The 21,310-nt window shown below is 39.3% G+C and overlaps 1 protein-coding gene across 7 annotated transcripts; it reads left to right on the top strand.

Moving 5' to 3' along the window:
• The first annotated feature begins 1,903 nt into the window (after positions 1–1,903).
• On the top strand, positions 1,904–20,658 carry LOC308281708 (up-regulator of cell proliferation-like). Of its 7 annotated transcripts, none has more exons than XM_080721979.1 (18): positions 1,949–2,027; positions 2,486–2,589; positions 3,021–3,111; positions 3,736–3,780; positions 4,190–4,300; positions 4,691–4,801; positions 6,051–6,161; positions 7,431–7,550; positions 8,347–8,397; positions 9,052–9,111; positions 9,620–9,703; positions 9,792–9,863; positions 10,372–10,455; positions 11,182–11,298; positions 14,727–15,019; positions 15,558–15,830; positions 15,939–16,208; positions 16,479–20,658. In XM_080721979.1, the coding sequence occupies exons 3-18, from the start codon at positions 3,062–3,064 to the stop codon at positions 19,001–19,003; spliced, it is 4,377 nt and encodes a 1,458-aa protein (XP_080578105.1). In that variant the 5' UTR covers positions 1,949–2,027; positions 2,486–2,589; positions 3,021–3,061; the 3' UTR covers positions 19,004–20,658. The 7 variants fall into 7 exon arrangements, with proteins under 7 accessions (XP_080578106.1, XP_080578105.1, XP_080578107.1 ...); XM_080721981.1 differs by having other exon boundaries at positions 2,486–2,660; positions 15,561–15,830; XM_080721976.1 differs by having other exon boundaries at positions 2,486–2,660.
• The last annotated feature ends 652 nt before the right edge of the window (positions 20,659–21,310 follow it).

Raw genomic sequence — 21,310 nt, 5'->3', positions numbered from 1 at the left:
AGGGACACAGACAGACAGATACAGAGATCTCCATATATGGGCATAAAATGGACGCAGATAGACAGATATCTTCATATATGGGCATATAATGGACCCAGAACTATAACTGCAGTGATCTCTATATGGACATAAAATGGACGCCGACAGACAGACAGATACAGATATCTCCATATATGGGCATAAATGGACACAGGCAGACAGATGGTCAAAACAGGTCCTATGAAAACAGGTATAATGGGGTTTGCATTAAAGGGCGGGGCATTCATTCCCTATTTACATTGTTCCGAGTTGGCCAGGTCGCCGACTAGACGCTGGGCCGCCCGAAGGGCGGCCCAGCTTCTAGTGTCTATAATTATAGACATACTGTGTACCAATTTGTGTGATGTTTGGACAAAATCTGTAAGAGTTATGGCCAAAAATATGTTTTGCGATTTTAGTCCCTGAGCAGGCTGTAAAAAAGTTGTGATAAAACTATCCATACAAAAACATGTATACTACAATACAGCACAACAGTACAATACAACATAGTAAAGGGGACAGAGCAACTATAGAGAAAGAACTGCTCTTCTGCTCTGGCATCCAGGGAGTGAGCCTCGTAGACATAAGGTATAGACGCCTTCTCCGGCTCTGGGGCGTCTATAAAAAAGGGAAGGGATTTTTTAATGCAAGCTTCTGGAATTCTAAAGCACCTTTCCATGTGCGTCACAGAAGGGGACGTTGGTGGGCCAATCAGAGGCGGGACTCCCTCTTTCACTTGCTTTGGCAATGTAAATGTTTGTTTCCTCATGCCAATAGCTCTTTTGAGTTGAATTAAAGTCCCGGAAAACACGCTGTAATTGGCCAGTAGTCACTTTGAGTGGCAGCGTGCCTTCCGCACTTCCGTCTTCCCTTTTTTACACGTTGCTCCAATGAACTGCAGCAGCGAGTGTGGTAGCCTGTCTAGGTTTTTGGAGCGGTGAAAGCGCTCCCAATAGACAGGTATGTCCGTGGGTATGTGGGTGGCTGGCTGGCTGGCCGTGTCCGTCCGTCCGTAGTCTGGCAATACCTTGAGTGGCCACACACAACACACTAGTTAAAGGAGGGGCGCTGTTTTGTGCAGGCCAGGCACACTCACCACTCACTCTCACACACACACACACACACACACACACACACACACACACACACACACACACACACACACACACACACACACACACACACACACACACACACACAGGGTATAGCTACTCAGATTCACCGCTCCACTTCGAACCGAGGTTTGATTTTTATATCTATGGTGTGCCTGCATAGTTTCACACCGAACAGTGCTGGAGATTAGCTGTTGAGGGAGAGAATAACAATCAATAAAGATCTATCTATCTGTCTATCTGTCTGTCTGTCTGTCCGTCCTGGAAGTTGTGAAAGTGCTGATGTCCATGTCATGGACCCAGAGACAAGGGTCAGAATGAATCATAGTCTGTAGGAAACATGTTTGGGTACAATTCTCATGAGATCACTACTCTGGGTGGAACTTAAATATGTGTGCATGACTACACACATGAACATATGCATGTACGGTATGCACCCATGTACACCTGTTGGCCTTTGCGATGTACATGAATCTCTTCCTTCTAATTGCCCTCTCCTTTCATGTACAGCATGCTATAATGTACTAGATAGTGCAGTCTAAGACCTCTCAAGATATGACATTGTAAAAAAGATTGATTCAGCAACGGCTCTTATTCATATGACGAGTTTGATGCATTTCATCAAAACATAATAATGTTTTAATCGTTGCAAGCTTAGGCACTGGGGAGAAGCTTTTAAAGTTCTCCATCACCACCTGAGATCAGAGTCATGGTTACACAATATTCACTTTATTGCAGAGGCAGAGTTCAGCTGGAATTGTGCCAATGAGATTGGAGGCAATGTGTAATCCAAGTTGTACCCCAGTCAGGCGGTATGTTGAGAAGGTAAAAATGTGACCACTCCTTGTTGCATCCTTTCTACTCAGCACTGGCTATCTCAGCATGAGACTCTTTCAGGTAGGCCTACTATACATACATTTACTATACATTTTTATGTTTGTCAATGAGTTTGAAGAGGTAATGCATTTGCACTACTTTTAGCCTAATTTAGACTTTTAACTCATACTGCATTTGAATGAAAGACATATTATTTTTTTTAAACTCAAGAGATAGTGTTGTATACGGCAATACTGCAAACCAAGAACTGATGGCGGAAAAGTATTGATTCTTCCTTCAACTGCTTGTCAGTCATGAATTAACTAACATATTATTAGGCTACTAATAACAGAATGATACAGAACATAAAAATCACAATGTCTCTTGCTCTTTTATTTCATGATAAAGGTATGACTCAATACTTATGGGGTAATTGCTACATCAGTGTGCTTGATGATATCTTGATCTCAGTGCTCACGGTCCAAAGGTGCAGCTTGTTCTGAAATGATATCTGTGTGTGCAAATTCATCTTTACACAGACATCCAAATGCAGTGGATTTTTCTGAAGATGGCAGTCGCATGCAGACCATTAGAGCTAATCTGATGAATGTCAATACGTGTCTTTCCTGAGGATAAACAATGTGTATGCATGCTTGCATGCTTTTTAAATCTTCATCTTTAGACTGTAAATGATAAGCATCTATATTCATGAAGGTAGGTTATACAGTCACTCCCACAGATGCCTAATACCGTAACTTGATAAAAAGCAATGGCCATAATAATTAGACCAAAGGGTTATTCCGAGTCGAGAACAAACAAAACTATTTCAATTTATAACACAATATAAAAGGGCCCTTTGGCCCAAATGTATATCTTTTTTAATTTGTTAGCTACTTTGCTGGTTAGTGATATTGAGTCTTAAACATCAGATTATACTTGATCATGGTCTACATTTATGTGCCCTTCTAATATTGTCCTTTTGAATGGACAGGTCTGCATAACACCATCTCACAGCTTGGCTAGTTTTGGTCAAGAGAAAAGAGAAATAAATGTGTCTGTTTATATATATTCCAGTGAGGTTGTGAAAGGACTGATGCCAATATTCAGGGGTGATTATGTCAGAAAAGGATACAAAGGATGTTCCTAATCTTTCCAAAGGCAAAAGGTAAGTAAGGAAACCTTTATATATTAATGTTATGATACTTTCTTGGCTGTTACAATGGTCTCTCTCTCTCTGTGTGTGTGTGTGTGTGTGTGTGTGTGTGTGTGTGTGTGTGTGTGTGTGTGTGTGTGTGTGTGTGTGTGTGTGTGTGTGTGTGTGTGTGTGTGTGTGTGTGCGCGCGCGCGCGCGTGTGGTGCATGCGTGTGTGTGCGTGCGTGCGTGCGTGCGTGTGTGTGTGTGTGCGTGCGTGTGTGTGTGCGTATAGGTGGGGCGGCATAGCTTAGGGGTAGAGAAACCGTTATTAGAGCACGAAGGGTTCCCAGTTCGAATCCGGGCTCCCCCTGAGTTAATGTCGAAGGGTCCTTGGGCAAGACTCTGAACCCCACATTGCTTCCGGTGAGCAGGTTGGTGCCTTGCATGGTTTCCTCCGCCACCGGTGTATGAATGTGTGTGTGAATGGGTGAATGTAATGCGATTTGGATAAAAGCGCTATATAAATGCACCATTTACCATTTAGGTGATTGTGTGGTACATTCATGAACACTCTTATTGTTTAGGGTGAAGACATATGGGAAATATTTTGTTGTGATTTGCCCTCGATGATCTATACCTTTGCAATGTTTACAGGGGAAAGACATCCGAGTTTAGAGATATGTCTTCAAAAGGCAAAAAGTAAGATATAAAATATTATTATTATGTATTGGTGTCAGATGATTCACCATTCATGTTTTTGTATGCGATGAATGAAAGTCAGATTAAAAACAATTTAAAATCAGTTTATACAATAATTTAGATTTTCCAAAGCATGTAAAACATTTTCAACCAACAATATCTTGCCCGATGTTAACTGATACTATGAAGCTGCAGACAGACAATTGTTTTCATTTGCATAATTAAATAAAACAAATATTACGGTATATGAAAACAAAGATGAAAGGTCTTGTTTTTCAGCCGTAGCTCCTCGGGCAGGAAGGTTAAAGGTTATGAGCCTGGGCAGCAAATAATTATGAATTGTTCTGTTTGTCATCATATTTAATCATTTCACATAGTATTTGATATTTCATATCATTGACAATTTCAGAGGTCACAACCTGAGCCAGAGACCTGGGTTTCCTGCACCCTCTGTGAAGAGTGATGGTTCTATTGCAGACCCTCCCTATTTCCACAATGAACTTCAACCCACCCACACAAAGTAAGACCACTGATTTATCTTTTAAACATTAGCAGCCAACTGCTGCTTTTCAGGAAGTTTTCCTTCAGAGTTCAGACTGAAAAGCACACCACTGCCCCCTACAGGAAGGTGTGTTGTTGTTAGTTGTTTTAACTGGTCTTTCATAAATAAGCTTCACTAAGTGCACCCTACAATGTCACCACCCAGTGCACTCACTAAACTGAGAATACACCGAACACACCCTATGCGCATTAATGATGCCACCTGTGTCTCTGTTGTAATGAATGCTATTGCATAATAGGGATGCATATTGGATTTAAACATGATAAACATTTTTTTCTTGCCACAACTCTTAACTCTTAATCTTAATCATGAATCATTTTGTATCCCTAATCATCTTGATCATTTCAGAGGTCACAACCTGAGCCAGAGACCTGGGTTTCCTGCACCCTCTGTGAAGAGTGGTGGTTCTATTGCAGACCCTCCATATTTCCACAGTGAACCTCAACCCACCCACACAAAGTAAGACCTTTGATTTATCTTTTAACATGATGTAATCACTAATCTGATATATATACTATATAATTATTTGTTCTGTCAGTCAGAAATGATTACCCTTAGGCCTGCTATTGCAAGTGCCATGTACGTATCAGTGTATATCTGTCTGACAAAGTATTGCATTTGCATAATAGTGATGTAACTATGATTTGATTTGATACATTATATTACAAATATATATTTTAAGCCTGGCTGAATAAAAATAAACTCTCAAACACAATGAGTTAAATAAAACTTCCAGATATGCTGATTTCAGAATAAAGTCTCAGTTTCAAAGTAAAAACATCAAAAAAAGTTATCATACAGACTGTCAAACAGCTGCATGGTTTGATGCCAAGGCAAAATATTAGCATGTCTAAACTGGTATCAGTTAGATATTATAGACTCAATCACCTAATAACGTGATTACAGTAGTAATTAATTAATGATAGATGTCCCAGCTCCATTACAGACCTGTTAGCTGGTGTGAATCCTGACATCTTAAGACTTCTGACTGTTTGATTGTTTTATTAGATAATAAGAAATGCTGTAGGGTACAGCCAAGCACTTTGGTCCAAAAGGATATCACCGAAGAAAGACTGTGTGGTCTTGTTTCCATTCAGGTCCCTTGCATTCACTTACATAAAGGACAAGACACAAACCACACAACAATGATCATCAACAACAATACTACAGCTACAGTACACATAGCCTGCTTTAGCAGCACAGTTGGGAAGATATCCACTGTGAGATGTCAGCCAGGAATGAAGCGATGTTCACTTCAGCCTGTGTGGCAGAAGGAGGGATATGATGTGAACAGAGATGACACAGCCAAGGTGGAAAAGAGCTTCCTTGGGTTAGAGATAGAGGACTGAATCTTAGTACAATGAAAAGAGGACCAGAAGTAGATAGAGAGGGAAAAGGCAAAAGTGAACGATAGTAATATGACTACCACTGTAAATTCTACAACCACTGCTACCGGTATAATTAAAACTACGATTGCTTCTACTACAACTTTTCTATTAATACTACAACTATACTATTAGTGCATAACAGATACATTTTTAGATGTTTTCAAAGTCGAGAATTGTATTTCTTAGCTCCCGGCATGAGAGTAAAGGTTATGAGCCTGGATAGATATTGTTCAATATTCATACTTTTATTTTATTTTTTATTTTTTTACCACAACTCTCTCTTAGTCACTTTGTATCAATAATCATTTTGATCATTTCAGAGGTCACAACCTGAGCCAGAGACCTGGGTTTCCTGCACCCTCTGTGAAGAGTCATGGTTCTATTGCAGACCCTCTCTATTTCCACAGTGAACCTCAACCCACCCACACAAAGTAAGACCACAGATTTATCTTTTAACATGATGTAATCAGATATATATTCATGGAAATTATTTGTTCTGACATGATGATTTCAGAATAAAGTCTCAGTTTCTAAGTAAAAGCATCAAGAAAGGTTTGAGAGATGTTCACTTCAGCCTGTGTGGCAGAAGGAGTGAAGGAGAAAAACAGTTGAGCATAACAGAGATGGATGAGGATATCATGTGAACAGAGATGACAGAGCCAAGGTGGAAAAAAGCTTCCCTGGGTTAGAGGCAGAGGACTGAATCTTAGTACAATAAAAAGAGGACTAAGGGCATGGTCACACTGCACTTTTATTATCTCAATGAGTCAACAATGTGGTAATCTCTTCTTCAAAGTTCTTTGACTTGGACACCTTCATGTGAGAAAATACAGACTAACGTGTGTGACTAACAAACCTTCACGGTGATATCCAGTATCCACTATCATCCTTCATATTCAGTATAGTTCGTACTCAGTTATTCATTATGTGAAAGTCCTATGTCGTCTATGACATCTGACATCATACATACAATCCCTTTTATGCCCATACATGTAGATCCCTGTCTGTAGAACCAGCCACACAGATATGGGCTGTCTTGGCCACACCTGTCTTGGCCATAATGGATTCTGTTTGTGTGGTATGTGGCCGATGTTGCCTCCATATATGGGCATTCCCATATGAAGTCCTGTTAGATATGGGCTTAATATTGATGACATCAGGGATCTCCATGTATGGGCATAAAAGAGATTCTGTTAGTGTGGCTCCCCTGACATCACAGTGAAGTCAGAGCGGCAAACCCATTCTGTTAGAGTGGTTCCCCTGACATCACAGTGACATCACAGTGATGTGTCAGGGGAACCACAGTGTCAGGCGTTATCAAAGAGTCAATGATGGCTACGCCATTCACAGAAAAGGGACAAGTGGGCGGTCCCTTTTCGTGACGATGGCTAGCCAGAATGGGCGTTATAGACAGAGATAAGGACAAGCTGTGACCGTTCACCGACTAAACTACGACCTACGTTCGCAATTATTACAACTATAGCTATCAGTGCATACCATGTTGTAATGTTTTCAAATACGCCCCCCTTTCAGTCTTAGCTCCTCAGGTAGGAGGAGGGTCAAAGGTTATGAGCCTGGATAGCAAATATTGTTCAATATTTTTGTCATCATCTTTAACCACAACTCTCTCTTTCTCTCTCTCTCTCTTTCTGTCTTATACAGAAGTCACATTGTATCTCTAAACATTTTGATCATTTCAGAGGCCAGAAACTGAGCCAGAAACCTGGGTTTCCAGCACACAGCTGTGAGTCTGTGAAGAGTGATGGTTCTAAGGCAGACCCTCTATATTTCAACACTGGACCTCAAGCCATCCACACAAAGTAAGGCCACTGAAATAACGTATAACTGTTGTCTATTGCAGCAACACAAAACAATTCATTTAACTGTCTTCTGTGGTGTATCACCTTTTTCATGTGAGAGTTAGTAGTGGGAACTATTACCAACTCTAACGCTCCATTAAAGTCAGGTTGGTAGCTGTTGGTTGCAATCTCAAAGAGTCAACAAGGTTGTAATCTCTCACTTAATATGTTCTTTGACTTGAACGCCTTCACAGAAAACACACTCACGTGCGTGACTAACAAACTGCGCTTCACTGCAATATCCTGTATCGGTTGGCATGCCGCACTGCTCATAATTGCCACTTTTTAATGTAGAATGTGTGCATAGATGTCTTCCTTTCAAGTGCATATAGGGCTATTGAATAGCAACATTAACAACTGAAACTATGTCTCAAAGAAATATCTGGCAATATGTATATATACAGTATAGTGACATTCCTCTATTCTTACCCCCTTTCCTGAATACTGCAAATGATGGGAGCTTGTACGATGAATAATTACATATTTACACCTCTAAATTTGTGATGTGACAATAATATTGAGGTTCATTCATAAAAGTATAGGCAAGAAAGTGTTTTATGTGTTTTTTTTGCGTGAATTAAATGCATGTTTAAACTTTACTTAAAGCACATCATTATACAGTATTATAAGCAGATTCATGCATTTTGCATTATAGACATTGGCTTCACATAAAGTGTTACTAAAATCTCATTTAAAACTATGTTTTTAGTTTCATTGTATGTCTCAAAAACAACATTTAATTTTTCTTGACTTTCAGGTTAAAGACACCAGTCCATACTTATTGTGTGACAGAGAAACCTGATAATAGGTACAGTTACATTATGTCCTTTAACATAGAATAACACCAAATCAAATAATTAGCTGTCATTGCAATATGAAAATATCAAATTAGCTCATTGTCTATTGATTCTCTTTTGTCTATTGAAAAATCTATCTCTCTCTCCTAAAGATTATGGCTATGTTGGTGGGACATTTACAGTAGTTGGTCTTTCCGTCTGTTCAACACTTTGATCCCCAAAAATCACACCTAGTGTGAAGTGAGCGGTGCTATTTATGAGTTAATTTCATTAGGCGCCCAGTGAAGCTTGGCCAAATTTGAGTATACAGTTTCAGCCTGATATGAATTCCATTGCCCTCCATTATAAAAAAATATAGATTTTTTGTAAAAATTGGAGGTACTAAATTGGTTTAATAGCTGTGTGCACAAGAAATGTTGCAAGAGATTTGCAAGATTACATAACAAGATACAGTATTACACATTCACGCTGGCCCAGACATTACTGATTATAGTGACTCAATGGTTGTTTAGTGCCATCATTGGGCCAAAATGTCCAATTGCATGCTGCTCACTATATCTCAAAGGTTAATAGGCAGATAGCCATGAATGAAACATATTGCACTGAGCAAGGATGAACCCTACTGATCTTGGTTACCCCATTTAATTTATTTTTAATCCCTACAGAAACTTTGCTTATGGAGTGCCAAAGGACTGGGGTCGACAAACGCATGGAGAACTACACAAGTAAGAGTAGTAGTTAGTACCTACTGTATCTCATGTTGCATTCTGAAAATGCTTTTAAAAGACGTTATATTATGAGGGGGATTATAACTTAATATCACAAACATCATGTATGCCTGATCTGCACTCTACACATTAATATGTGTAGACAGTGTACCGGTATGTGAACATACACCCCATTCCCATACATTTTATTAATATTATTTGATACCTGCAGCAATTTGATACAGTATGTCTCTCTTTGCACATGCACACTTTATGTATGTGTTTAAGATATGTTTACTTTCTTATTCTTATTCATATTTACAATTTGTAAATGGGATGTGACAATAAAGTGAAGTGAACCTTACAAAATGTACATGTTATATATATAAAAGAAATGCATCGTGAATAAAGCAAACATTTTGAGTTTCATAATTTGAAAACTATTTCAAGGGAGTACTTTTATGTTTTTAAATATGATTATAAAGTGTGCTTTTTAATCTGAAGATTGAAGTTTGTAATTCTACAGGGGAAAATCACCAGAGGTTACACATTCTAGTTATGAGTCAGATAAGTCTTCAAAAGACACCACTCTTCATTTCAGAGACAAAAGGTACAACATTATCTTTTCGCTGATACAGTAGCTGATTTACAAACCATGTTTTTACATGTGAGAATTTAATTAATTGTAATCGTTTCAGAGAGATACCAGACGATAGATACTCTGGTTATGAGACTGAGTTATCATCTAAGGATATTCTTCTTCGTTCCAAGTAAGAATGAGTACTCCAATCTATTTTTGATAATGCTGCAATGTGTGCTTTTTGGACAAATATTTAAATACTTAATAATTCTTAGTTGTTTTAATTCATCATATCACAACAACAATACAATTAATGTATGTAGTATAAATAGATGCATCATGAATAAATAACAACTAAACAAAAACAAGATACATATACATACAACATACATAACTTAAAACTAACACAAAAGATCAATAAAATAAAATAAAATGCAACATATAACAATATATACAATATTATACGGTATGTTTGCAGAGTGTTATGTTGAGGGATGTTTTATACAACATGAAACTGACCTTTCATATCTGACTGGTGTTGTACCACTGTAATTGAGGGATATGTGAACGGATCACTCATTTTATTATTGCTTCAAAATATCTGTTCTTATTAAACTTGGACTGACATTCACGACTGTAAGTCTGGTTCTGCCTGGTAAATCTGATTCCATCTTTTTCAAATGTTTCATAACTTCCAGGCCAAAGACAAAGGGGTCTCCAACTTTGAGGGGACGTTCTGATGAGTCCAGAGCAGTTCCAATAGTTCCAATTCCAAAGAAGCAGTATGTAAACTCTACATAAACATACATTATTATAAATTATTATTTAATAAGAATACAGTATAGTAATCGTAATAAAACATTGATTTTATATCACAAACACTAAGGCTAGACTCACACATAAAAAGTATGCTACCTTTGCTTTACCTGCGGGGAGGTGGGGGGTAAAGCAGCTTCAATTCATTCACAATGAAAGTCACATGGTTTGAAGAGGTTGCTTTATATGTGTGAGTCCAGCCTTACAAGAATGCAACAACAAGTGTGCCATTGGTATCTCTTTGTGCAGTGTATTCCAAGTATCCTTGCAATATTATTATTGAGATAGATTAATATGAACATAAAGCAAAGGTGGCATCTGGCTCAGTCCGCAAGCTCTTATTACAGGAGGGATTTACCTCTACATTCACATATCGAGAGTAGTACTTAGTAGTACTTCTGCCTGCTGGTTGTGAGACAAATAGCCACGTGTAATTACATTTTGCATTACTATACTCTTTCAGACTTAACCTACTACACCTACACAATTCTTACAAAAAAAGTAGAAAGTAGTAACCATAGGACACATTTTAGACATACACAGTAATATTCTCAAACAACATGACATCTATAGCTACTGTATCTATAACTTATGTTTATTTGACCACTGCCATTGGTACAATTTATTGTTGCTACTGATAGCAGATGATAAAATAAAAACGAAATATGACAATGGTGCTGCTTTACTTTCAGGGACCATTTGGGACGTGCAGAGTCCATACACTCTGACACATCTGATTATTCATCAGACAAGACCACTGAATCAGGGGACCTCCCCCCTTATGGAGACGACACACCTCCAAAAATGACGTGAGGCACAACTTCTACTTCACTACTGCACTATGACACATTGTGCTGCAAAATGACATTTGATACAAGAAAAAAGGGATCATTCTACTTTCAACAGGACAACTACAAGATAACAATCAGCACAGTATTTATATTGTTTATTCACACAGCAGAGTGCAATTCAATGTGCTTTAAAAAAAAAGAAGAAATCCAGTAAAGAAAAAGACTAAAAGGGAAACAAAACATTTTACAATTTTACATTTAGAAATTAGTTTCTATGCAAAAACAAGTCTTAAAGGAGAAGACCGTTCATAAAGGGTTAACTACTTTTTAGGTGTCTTACCTCATCTAATGAATAGTGGTCGAGGTCTTGCTATTATCTCCCAAAGCATTGTTGTGATTTTCGTCCAAACCGGGAAAGCCGAGTTCCTTCTCACAACGGCGGTTCATGGGCAAAACCAAAATCCAAGTATTTAAACATGTTAAAACAACAAAATAACGCCTCAGGTTTCCTTATTGGACTCACAGCAGTGAACGGATGTCAACAATCTGCACGTGATTGCAGCACTGTTGTGAAACAGCCGTAAAGCGAATGCTGTCTCCAGCATGGAAATGTATTTTATTCTACCAGCAGGGGCGTAGTTTTGCAATATTTTGTTGCTTCTCACAGCTAAATGTATGGGAAAAGCGATCTATGCAGTTCTATAATGATCCAAACCCCTTCAGTTTGACTATCTACTGCACGTTTGTTGCATATTCATGAGCCATTGGCATTGATTGTTGCAACTTGTCACACTCTAGTAGTCTATTCAGCCAAGGCAACAAAGAACATTCCAGCGACAATAACGTGTGAAAGCCTAGTAGTACAAATTTGAACCTTTAGACTTTAGAAATTGTATTTCTACCCTTTTGTTTTATTCCTTGTGAATATATTTCTGATATAGTGTCTTAGCTTATAGGCCTATTTCAATTTGATATAATGAGCTTATGATAGATAGAAATGTAGTATGTATTTAGTATGCTTTTTCTATTTATCAGATGTTTGTCATTGTTGTCACATTTGGTCAATAAAAGAACAGCTATGAATGGGCCTACATATCCACTTTTTTTTTCTCATCCAGAAAAGCTATAATGTCCATTATCTATGCTACTACATTGATGTTTATCTTGACTGTTATCAATAACATTTATTCTGATTTACAGTAACCAGGGGTGTAAAATAACTATTTACTTTTCTAAGTAGAAGTACTTTACTTGAGTATTTCCAATAATTTTACTTCTACTCACTACAACACTGATCCAAATATTCTACTTTTACTCCAATACATTTATTTGAAAACTTTAGTTAGGCCTACTGCAGTAGTATAACATATAATATTATAAAACAGGTTCAAATTTGTACTACTAGGCTTTTCACACGTTATTGTCGCTGGAATGTTCTTTGTTGCCTTGGCTGAATAGACTACTAGAGTGTGACAAGTTGCAACAATCAATGCCAATGGCTCATGAATATGCAACATCATAAACGTGCAGTAGATACAGTCATAGGGGTTGTTTGGAACATTATAGAACTGCAAGAGATCGCCTTTTCCACACATTTAGCTGGTAAAAGCAACAAAAGATTGCAAAACTACGCCCCTGCTGGTAGAATAAAAAACATTCTACATGCTGGAGACAGCATTCGCTTTACGGCTGTTTCACAACAGTGCTGCGATCACGTGGAGTTTGTTGACATCCGTTCACTGCTGAGTCCAAGGAGGATACCTGAGGCGTTATTTTGTTGTTTTGACATGTTTAAATACTCGGATTTTGTTTTCGCCCATGAACCGCCGTTGTGAGAAGGAACTCGGCTTTCCCGGTTTGGACGAAAATCACAACAATGCTTTGGGAGATAATAGCAAGACCTCGACCACTATTCATTAGATGAGGTAAGACACCTAAAAAGTAGTTAACCCTTTATGAACGGTCTTCTCCTTTAATAGGTGGGTCCACTGTTTCAGACGCTCTCAGATCGACTGCAGGATTTTGAGCATGGGTGCCTGAAGTAAAAGTCATCTCATGGCAGGTTTTAGTTCTAATCTAGACCATGGGCTGGTTAACGTGAGGGGATCAATGTGCAATTATAAACACAGTATTTTTTACCCACAGCAGCAGCAGTGGGTATCTGAAGTAAGAAAACAAGTACTGTAATATACTTAGAATATGTCACATTAGGTTTAATATAATGCAAAATTGTGTTTCAGAGAGTCAACATTTGACTGTAGCAGTGGTGTAAAGTAACTAAGTACTTTTTCTTAAGTACTGTAAATTTGTTGTACTTTCATGTACTTTTTGTACCCATTTCCAATACTTTTACTTCTACTCCACTACATCTAAAATCCAAATATGGTACTTTTACTCCACTACATTTATTTGAAAACGTTAGTTACTAGTTACTTTGCAGATATACATTATAATATTATAAAACACATTAACCACTTTTTAGCCGATCTATAAGCTCACAGCGCGTCGCGAGCTTGTAGATCTGCTATTTTCAAACATTTTGTACTTTTACTTTTGGTACTTTATAGGGTGCACACACACCAAAATACCTATGAGAGAGACCTAATCCCCATTCCGCCGATGTATTTCAATGAGAATGGAGACCGCCCCCTTTCCATTGAAATGCATTGGCGCAATGGGGATTCCACTCTCATAGGTACTTTGGTGTGGGTGCAGCCTTAAGTACATTTCAATGCCAATACTTTCATACTTTTACTCAAGTACATTCTGAATTCTGGACTTTTTAACAGAGTATTTCTACATTGCAGTATTGATACTTTTATTCAAGTAAAAGGTTTGAGTACTTCTTCCACCACTGAGTGTAAGGATACTGTGTAGACAACCTCCGTAACCTCAAATACTTAACCCATTTAGAACGGGTACACATTATTGTGTATCATTATTTTATGCTTTAACTATTGAAAAAATAACAGATATACAAGCTCACAGCGCGGCGCCGAGTGCCACGCTGCGAGCTTGTAGATCTGCTATTTTTGAAAAATCGTGAAAATTAGAATTTTGACCCAATTCTATAAGTGTCTTTTGAATCCTTTTTAGGTTTTTTGAAAAACTGTGTTTCTATGTCAGCAATCTGGCCAGCCATCGTCAAAGAAAAGGTCCTTTTCACTTAACTGGAGCTCAGTTAGTCTGTTCTTGAGAGACTACTATGTCAGTGGTTCTCAAACCTTTTCATGTCAAGGACCCCCAAAATGATATGTATTTGGCCACAGACTCCATCTCAAAATATTTAGATCCAGTTCTATATTCAAAGATTTGCAAAGATTTTCACAACTTTTTCAAAAATAGCAGATCTACAAGCTTGCATGTGAGCTTGTATATCTGCTATTTTTCAATAGTTAAAGCATTCAATAATTCTAGGCCTAAATTAATAAACCAATACTCTTCAGGGAGGTGATCTGTGATGTCTGCCGCCAGTCGAAAGCAATGAAAACCTGCCTGACCTGCAACATCTCGTACTGTGAATACGATGTGAGGCAGCACTACACGGTGGAAGCCATGCAGAGGCACAAGCTGGTGGACGTGACAGCAGAGGTGGAGGGGAAACGCTGTCAGCACTACCACAAGCCTCTGGAGTTGTTCTGCATGACCGATCAGATGGAGATCTGCTGCATTTGTTCCCAAAGAAATCACAAAGGACACGACATCCTGACACGCAAACATCCTGGCTTGAATGACAGAGGTGCAGTATATGCAGCAATATATCTTGAACAGCATTCGTCATCCGTGTATAATGTGAATTATACGATTTATATGGAATGCTTAGCAGCATTCACACAGGTGAATGTTCATATACTTTGAATAATATTCAAAGGACAGTATATGAACATTCATGCATATTATGCAGTATAACTGTAGTTCTCAACCTTTTTCTGGATGAAATCTCAGATGGCTGGGCCACGTGCATTTTCAGAGCGTGTAATGATAAATCAAATGTGTTCTGGCTTGCCCTCGGCAACACAAGGCTAACATAGTATACTTTGAGTGTCCATTTACCGGTAGCTCAATGACAAAACTTTTCAAGGTTTTAAATAAAACATATGACTTTTTATTTATTTATTCTTTTATATTATAAAAATCTTGTTTTGTAAATTATTTGGAGGCCTACTTGCAATATCCTCACAGCCCACCAGTGGGGCCCCAGCTCACAGGTTGAGAACCAGTGCAGTATGATATTGTGTTATTGGTGCCATCATTTCCTGCTCTCTTCTTTTGGACAGTAGCGCCTCCCCCAGGCCAGATCAGGTTCCTGGCAGTGAAGCCTGACTCTGTGACTCTGAACTGGGGCAGTCCTGAGGGACTGGAGGGACCCATGACGTTCCGAGTGTGTTGGAGCTCTTCTGAGGAGAGCGATGAAGTCTGCACGACAGTCACAGACTGTTTCAACATTGAAATAACAAATCTTAAAGTTGGCACATTGTATTACTTTAGTGTGGCCACAAAGCAAGATGATGACGCTTTAAGTACATGGGTCAACGCAACTGTATTCACAGGTAATCTATAACTTTCCGAGTTTCAAATCTCTTTGTTTGCAATATGTTCACATTGACTGAACGACTCAACACTACATATTCTCATGACCAAAATGATGTCCTTTTAAGCGGTGCCAGCGCCCAGAAACCTGACTATAGAGCATTCAGATGCCAATTCCATGTCTCTGAAGTGGACCAAAGGAGACAAAATGGAGCAAATTCGACATCAGTTCCTCATAACTGTCAAGAGCCCAGAAAAAGAGCCACTAGCAATACACACTGAGGACTGTTTCAAGATCTTCTCCAACTTAGAACCTGACACAGAGTACAATATCTCTGTCTCAACAGTTCTGACCAATCAGAGGCGTAGTGAGACAGCCACCACAACCATCCGTACAAGTAAGGCATTATACCATGGTTTTTGTAATGTTTCAAAATAAGTAAAGTAATAACTACAACTGTGAATGGTATACCCAACATCTCTGAGAAAATATAAGTCACTAAATATTGGAGGAATTCAGCATTTCAAATATAAAGATGTCCTTCCCTTTCTGTAAGCATACTGTATACTATTCATGTGAACTGAAATGTTGAATTCTGTCAAGAACAGTAATAAGTGGTTAAGTGCATACTTTTAACATACTGTGGCACATGTTTGTTGATTCACAGAACCCTGTCTCATGGAGGTCTTATCCAAGATTGGACTTGAAGACCAATATGAAAACAAGCTCACATTGAGTACCATCCTCGAGATTGATCGAAATGACATTTCAGACAAGAAAACTGACACCATTGAATCACTGCCAGGTGCCTTTTTGAAGAAACTTATGATTGCCAATGTGAATGCTAGATGTGTCCGTTTAGCATCTTGTCATGCTGACAACAGTAGTGATGCTGGCAGTGATAGCTACAATGCCATTAATCCCCTAGACCTGACAACAGCAGTGTTTCTGTGTTCAGACGCTTTACTTCAGCAGGCATTAGTCCTGAAAATGTCACTCTGTCAATTTGCCATTCCTCTCTTGCTGCCCAACCATGAAACAAGAGAAATCACAATGATGCTGTGGGCCATGCGTGACGTAGTGAGAAGGTTTAGTCCTTCTTACCATGCATTCACAAAGTCCTCCATTGAGGAGAGACTTGTGCTCTCTCAAATTCCTTTGGTGTCCTTTGTCAGGCAAGGTAAAAGCAACTTATCGAAGTCTTTGATATTGAACAAACTCTTCAGTAACTCTCAACAGTACCATGACACATTTTGCCATCGTAACATGGAATGTTGTGACATTCAGAGGAGGATTTCGGGTGGCCTAGTTGAAATGGCCTGGTACCTACCATGTGGGACCAGGAACATAGACAGGTTCACTGACCCTTTGGCTGTAGCCAACCTCAGAGGAGACATCAGGGTCTTTGACAAACAGTTCTCCTTTCTCTGTCAGACATCAGCAGCTGTTTATGTTTTCTGCGATGATACACAGAACATCAAGATGTTGGAAGGAATAGATATGAAGGCAGAGGTCTTCTTGGTTACCACCAGTTCGCAGGGGAAGTTCTTCACATTGAAAAAGATGGTAACAAAACCATGCTTAAAGACGACTATGGTGAGTCAAAAGAAAACTTCTGAAGACTTGGTAAAAGCCCTCCAGACATCAGTAGCGAAGCTGCTAGAAAGTTCTCCTCTCAAAAAGTCAGTGGAAAACATGGCAAAATCAGCTCGTAGTTCTGGAATCCTTGTTGATGAGGACAGTGAGGAGTGTCAGAGTGCCAGGAAGAACGCAGGCAAAATAACCAGGACCATAACAACGGTGGCGGAATTCAAAAGCAAACAGCTGCTATCCCAGGGACCTGTCTGGAAAGGACTTTCCTGGTTGGAGAAAGAGAGTTGCAGACTGCGAAAAGCTGACAGGAAAAACATTGATCACTATAAGAGTTATTTGAAAACACAGGAGAAAGAGCTCAGACGGAAACAAGAGAGATTCGAGAAGACCCCTCCAATGGCAGACTTCCTTCACGGGGTGGTGACTTCAGAGGCGCAGCGATCTCATTTCCTCAGATGGTTGGAAATGGATTTAGAAAACATGTCCCGGCAGAACCTATCAGGTTTGAGGGATCAGTACGCAGATCTCTGCCAGAAATCTCCCCAAGCAAAAGAAAGGATAGCAGAGGTGGATAAGAACATCTCTGATTGTTGTTTAGGTCTGGAGCACTTTTTTCGCGAGTGTGGGCAGCTATATAAACATACATCCTTTCTGCCAGAATACAGTCACCAAAGAAAGGTCATGGAACATCTCCCTGCACACTGCGCTCAGATGCTGGTGGATGGTTTCCCCATTGAGCTAGTTGATGGAGATGCATCAAACATCCCAATGAAATGGATCACTGATGTACTTGCTGAGCTTCACGATATCATGCATTCCAAGAGCAATATCAAGGTTGTTACAATCTTGGGAGCTGAAAACACAGGTAAATCAACCCTCCTCAACACCGTGTTTGGTCTCAGGTTTGGCGTAAGCAATGGAAGATGCACCCGAGGTGCTTATATCCATCTGATCAACATCAGTGAAGATGTCAGGGATGAATTGGGGTGTGACTGCCTCATGGTGATTGACACTGAGGGCCTGAAACCACATCAGATGAATCAAGAGGACGACAGTCATGAACGTGACAAGGAAGTAGGAACACTCGCTGTGGGCCTCAGTGACGTCACAATCATCAATATTTCAGAGGACAGAGCTGCAGAGATGAAAGATGTCTTGGAGATTGTCGTTCAGGCATTCATTAGAATGCACAACAGGGGCAAGAAGCCAGTGTGCCATTTTGTGCATACAAACATGTCAGACATGCCTACTCGTGAGAGGAAGGAGAGAGAGACACAGTTTTCAACACAGTTGGAACAAATGATTTTAACAGCATCCAGGGCAGAAAGGAAGCACAAGATCACAAAGATCTCAGATGTGATTGAATATGATCCAGATGCAAACAATTGGTACCTGCCACCACTTTGGCAGGGTACTCCACCAATGGCCCCATTGAGTGTTAGCTACAGTGAAACTGTATACGTCTTCAAAAAGAAATTGATGCGAGACCTTAAACTACGCCAGGAAATACATGATTTGACAGATTTCATCAAAAGCACACAGACCTTATGGAAGACTATAATGTGTGAAGAAAGGCCACGCGTTCACCAAAATCAGTAGTTTATTCTGTAATCTGCCCATTCAATATTAAGATGTCTATGTTGCAAGTGGACATTTTTGGCATAAGGATGGCACTAGTACATGGGGGTCACCAAAATCATAGGGTTTATTCTCTGGAGAGCATTATAGCATAGTAATTTCCATCCAGCCCGGGACCAAAGTGACTAAACATAAAGTAGGTTGCATAGTTGACCTTCTTGCCAGATAACCTCAGTGTTGACTTACTTACTTACGCCTATAGCCCAACTTTGGGCATAGGATACGAACAAATGCTCTCCAGGCATCCCGGTCCTGGGCCAGTGACCCCAGCTGTCCCCATGTGTGGCCAGATCTCTTCACATCTGCATCAAGGTCACGCTGCTAGGTGTTTCTTGGTCTGCCCCCTCTTCTTTCTCTCTTGCGGCTTCCAGAACAGGGCATCTTGTCATACTAGATCCAGGTTTTTCCGAAGAGTGTGGTCAATTCATCGCCAGCGTCTTTGGAGGATTTCTTCCTCCACAGGTTGTTACCTTGTTCGCTGCCACAGTTCCAGGTTACTGATTGTGTTAGGCCAGCGGATTTAGAAGATCAAGGCAGTTGTTGTTGTGGATTTTCTTCATGGTGCTAGCCGTTGTTCTCCAAGTTTCTGCTCCATAAAGCAGAACAGGCTTCACCATGGAGTTACAGATCCTAATCTTGGTGTTTATGCAAAGATCTGAGGACCCCAGACATTCTTCAGCTGATGGAAAGCTGCTCTTGCCTTGCCAATCTGCACTTTAACGTTGGCACATGTCCAGCCAAGTTTATGGACAATACTGTCCAGATAGGTGAAGCTATACTTCTCTAGTGCTTCACCTTCTAGTGTGATGGGGGTAAGGCTGTCTGTTTATTTTCCTCTGTGAATGGTGAGGCCAAGGCGTGTTGAGATGGCTGAGACTATGTTTGTCTCCTGAATTTGATGTTGGGAGTGGGAAAGAAGGGCCATCAGCGAAGTCAAGCTCATTTAATTGTGTCCAAGGTGTCTACTATAGGCCATTTTCTTTCTGAGCTGTAGTTGTCTTCATGACGAGGACCCAGACAATGGCCAACAGGAACAAAAAAGGTGACACAGCAGGGATATGCAGAGAATGTTAGAGAGGCAGGGGCTGAAATTTCCAAAAGGGCCTGGTCGAAGTATTGAAAATAGCAGATCTCCAAGCTCGGTACTTATTTATGGTCTGGAGAGGGCACTTTTTACAGACGGGTAAAAGGGCAGGGGCTCAAGCCCCATTTGATGTCTATGTGTGCACGTGCCTGTGACACAGTGTTGAGTTTCAGCAAATCAACTTGGAAATGACAATGGACACCAAGGAGTGTCATAGAGCACAAACTGACAATCTTATGAATGCGGGTTCCTTATGTCACTGAGAAACAAAGACTGTAAATACTGTACATGTGTACATGAAGAAAACAAGATAAATATTACACAAGAGAAGGAGGATACATCATAGAGGGATGGGTTTTCACTTAACCTATTTTGTTTCTACCAGTCAGTGGTGAGACTGACTGTGTCCTATAATTTTATTCAACTATTTTCTCATTCATTCCTGAAGAATGTTCATGATCAAAATGTTGAATCAACAATAAACAGAATAAGTAAAATTTGAAAGCAGTAACTACATGCAATGATTAAAATAAATGTGTATTATCTTGTCATTTTGTCATTTAATGTAATAATTACATTTGAATTGATGTGCAGAATATAATGCGTTGTGGACAAGTATTACAAGGGACAACAATTATATCTGAAATTAGATATATTATTTATTTCTTTTCTTTAAACTATATGACAACATACCATAAAACATTTAAATTATGATTAAAAAATATATATTCACACAAATCAATCCATGTCCACCCTAACAGGGAGAATTGAGATACAGTATGAACAAAACAGATTCTGTCTGTAATTTTTACAGAAAACACTGGACATATTGAAAGTAAAAGACCATAAAGATTATTTTATTGCCATTAAGTTTGTATACAAAAATAACCTATTTGTATTAAAGCTGAAACAGAAATTATCCCACTATTCCAAACTTAAAGGGGCATGACACCCTGGGCTGATTTTTACAGCTCAAATTTCAAGGACCCCCAGTTTTACTTGCATTAGGCTAAGGACCCCCATTTCTATCTCAGAGACCCCAATTTATACTGTGAAATCAATGTTAATTTAACTCTGAGAGTTCCCAGTTTTACTTGCATTAGGCTATGGACCCCCATTTAATGGTATTTCTATCTCAGAGACCCCAATTTATACTGTGAAATCAATGTTAATTTAACTCTGAG

Source organism: Nannobrachium achirus (genome assembly GCF_963921795.1).
Source record: "Nannobrachium achirus genome assembly, chromosome: 3".
NCBI lineage: Eukaryota > Metazoa > Chordata > Actinopteri > Myctophiformes > Myctophidae > Nannobrachium > Nannobrachium achirus.
Note: the sequence above shows the minus strand (reverse complement) of the source record. Positions and strands in the feature narration are given on the sequence as shown.

Coding starts and splice junctions, on each gene's coding strand:
- LOC308281708 (XM_080721980.1), top strand. CDS start 3,062: ATGTCAGAAAAGGATACAAAGGATGTTCCTAATCTTTCCAAAGGCAAA. Junction 3,781..4,189: donor ATGTCTTCAAAAGGCAAAAA/GTAAGATATAAA, acceptor TGACAATTTCAG/AGGTCACAACCTGAGCCAGA. Junction 16,209..16,478: donor CACCACAACCATCCGTACAA/GTAAGGCATTAT, acceptor GTTGATTCACAG/AACCCTGTCTCATGGAGGTC.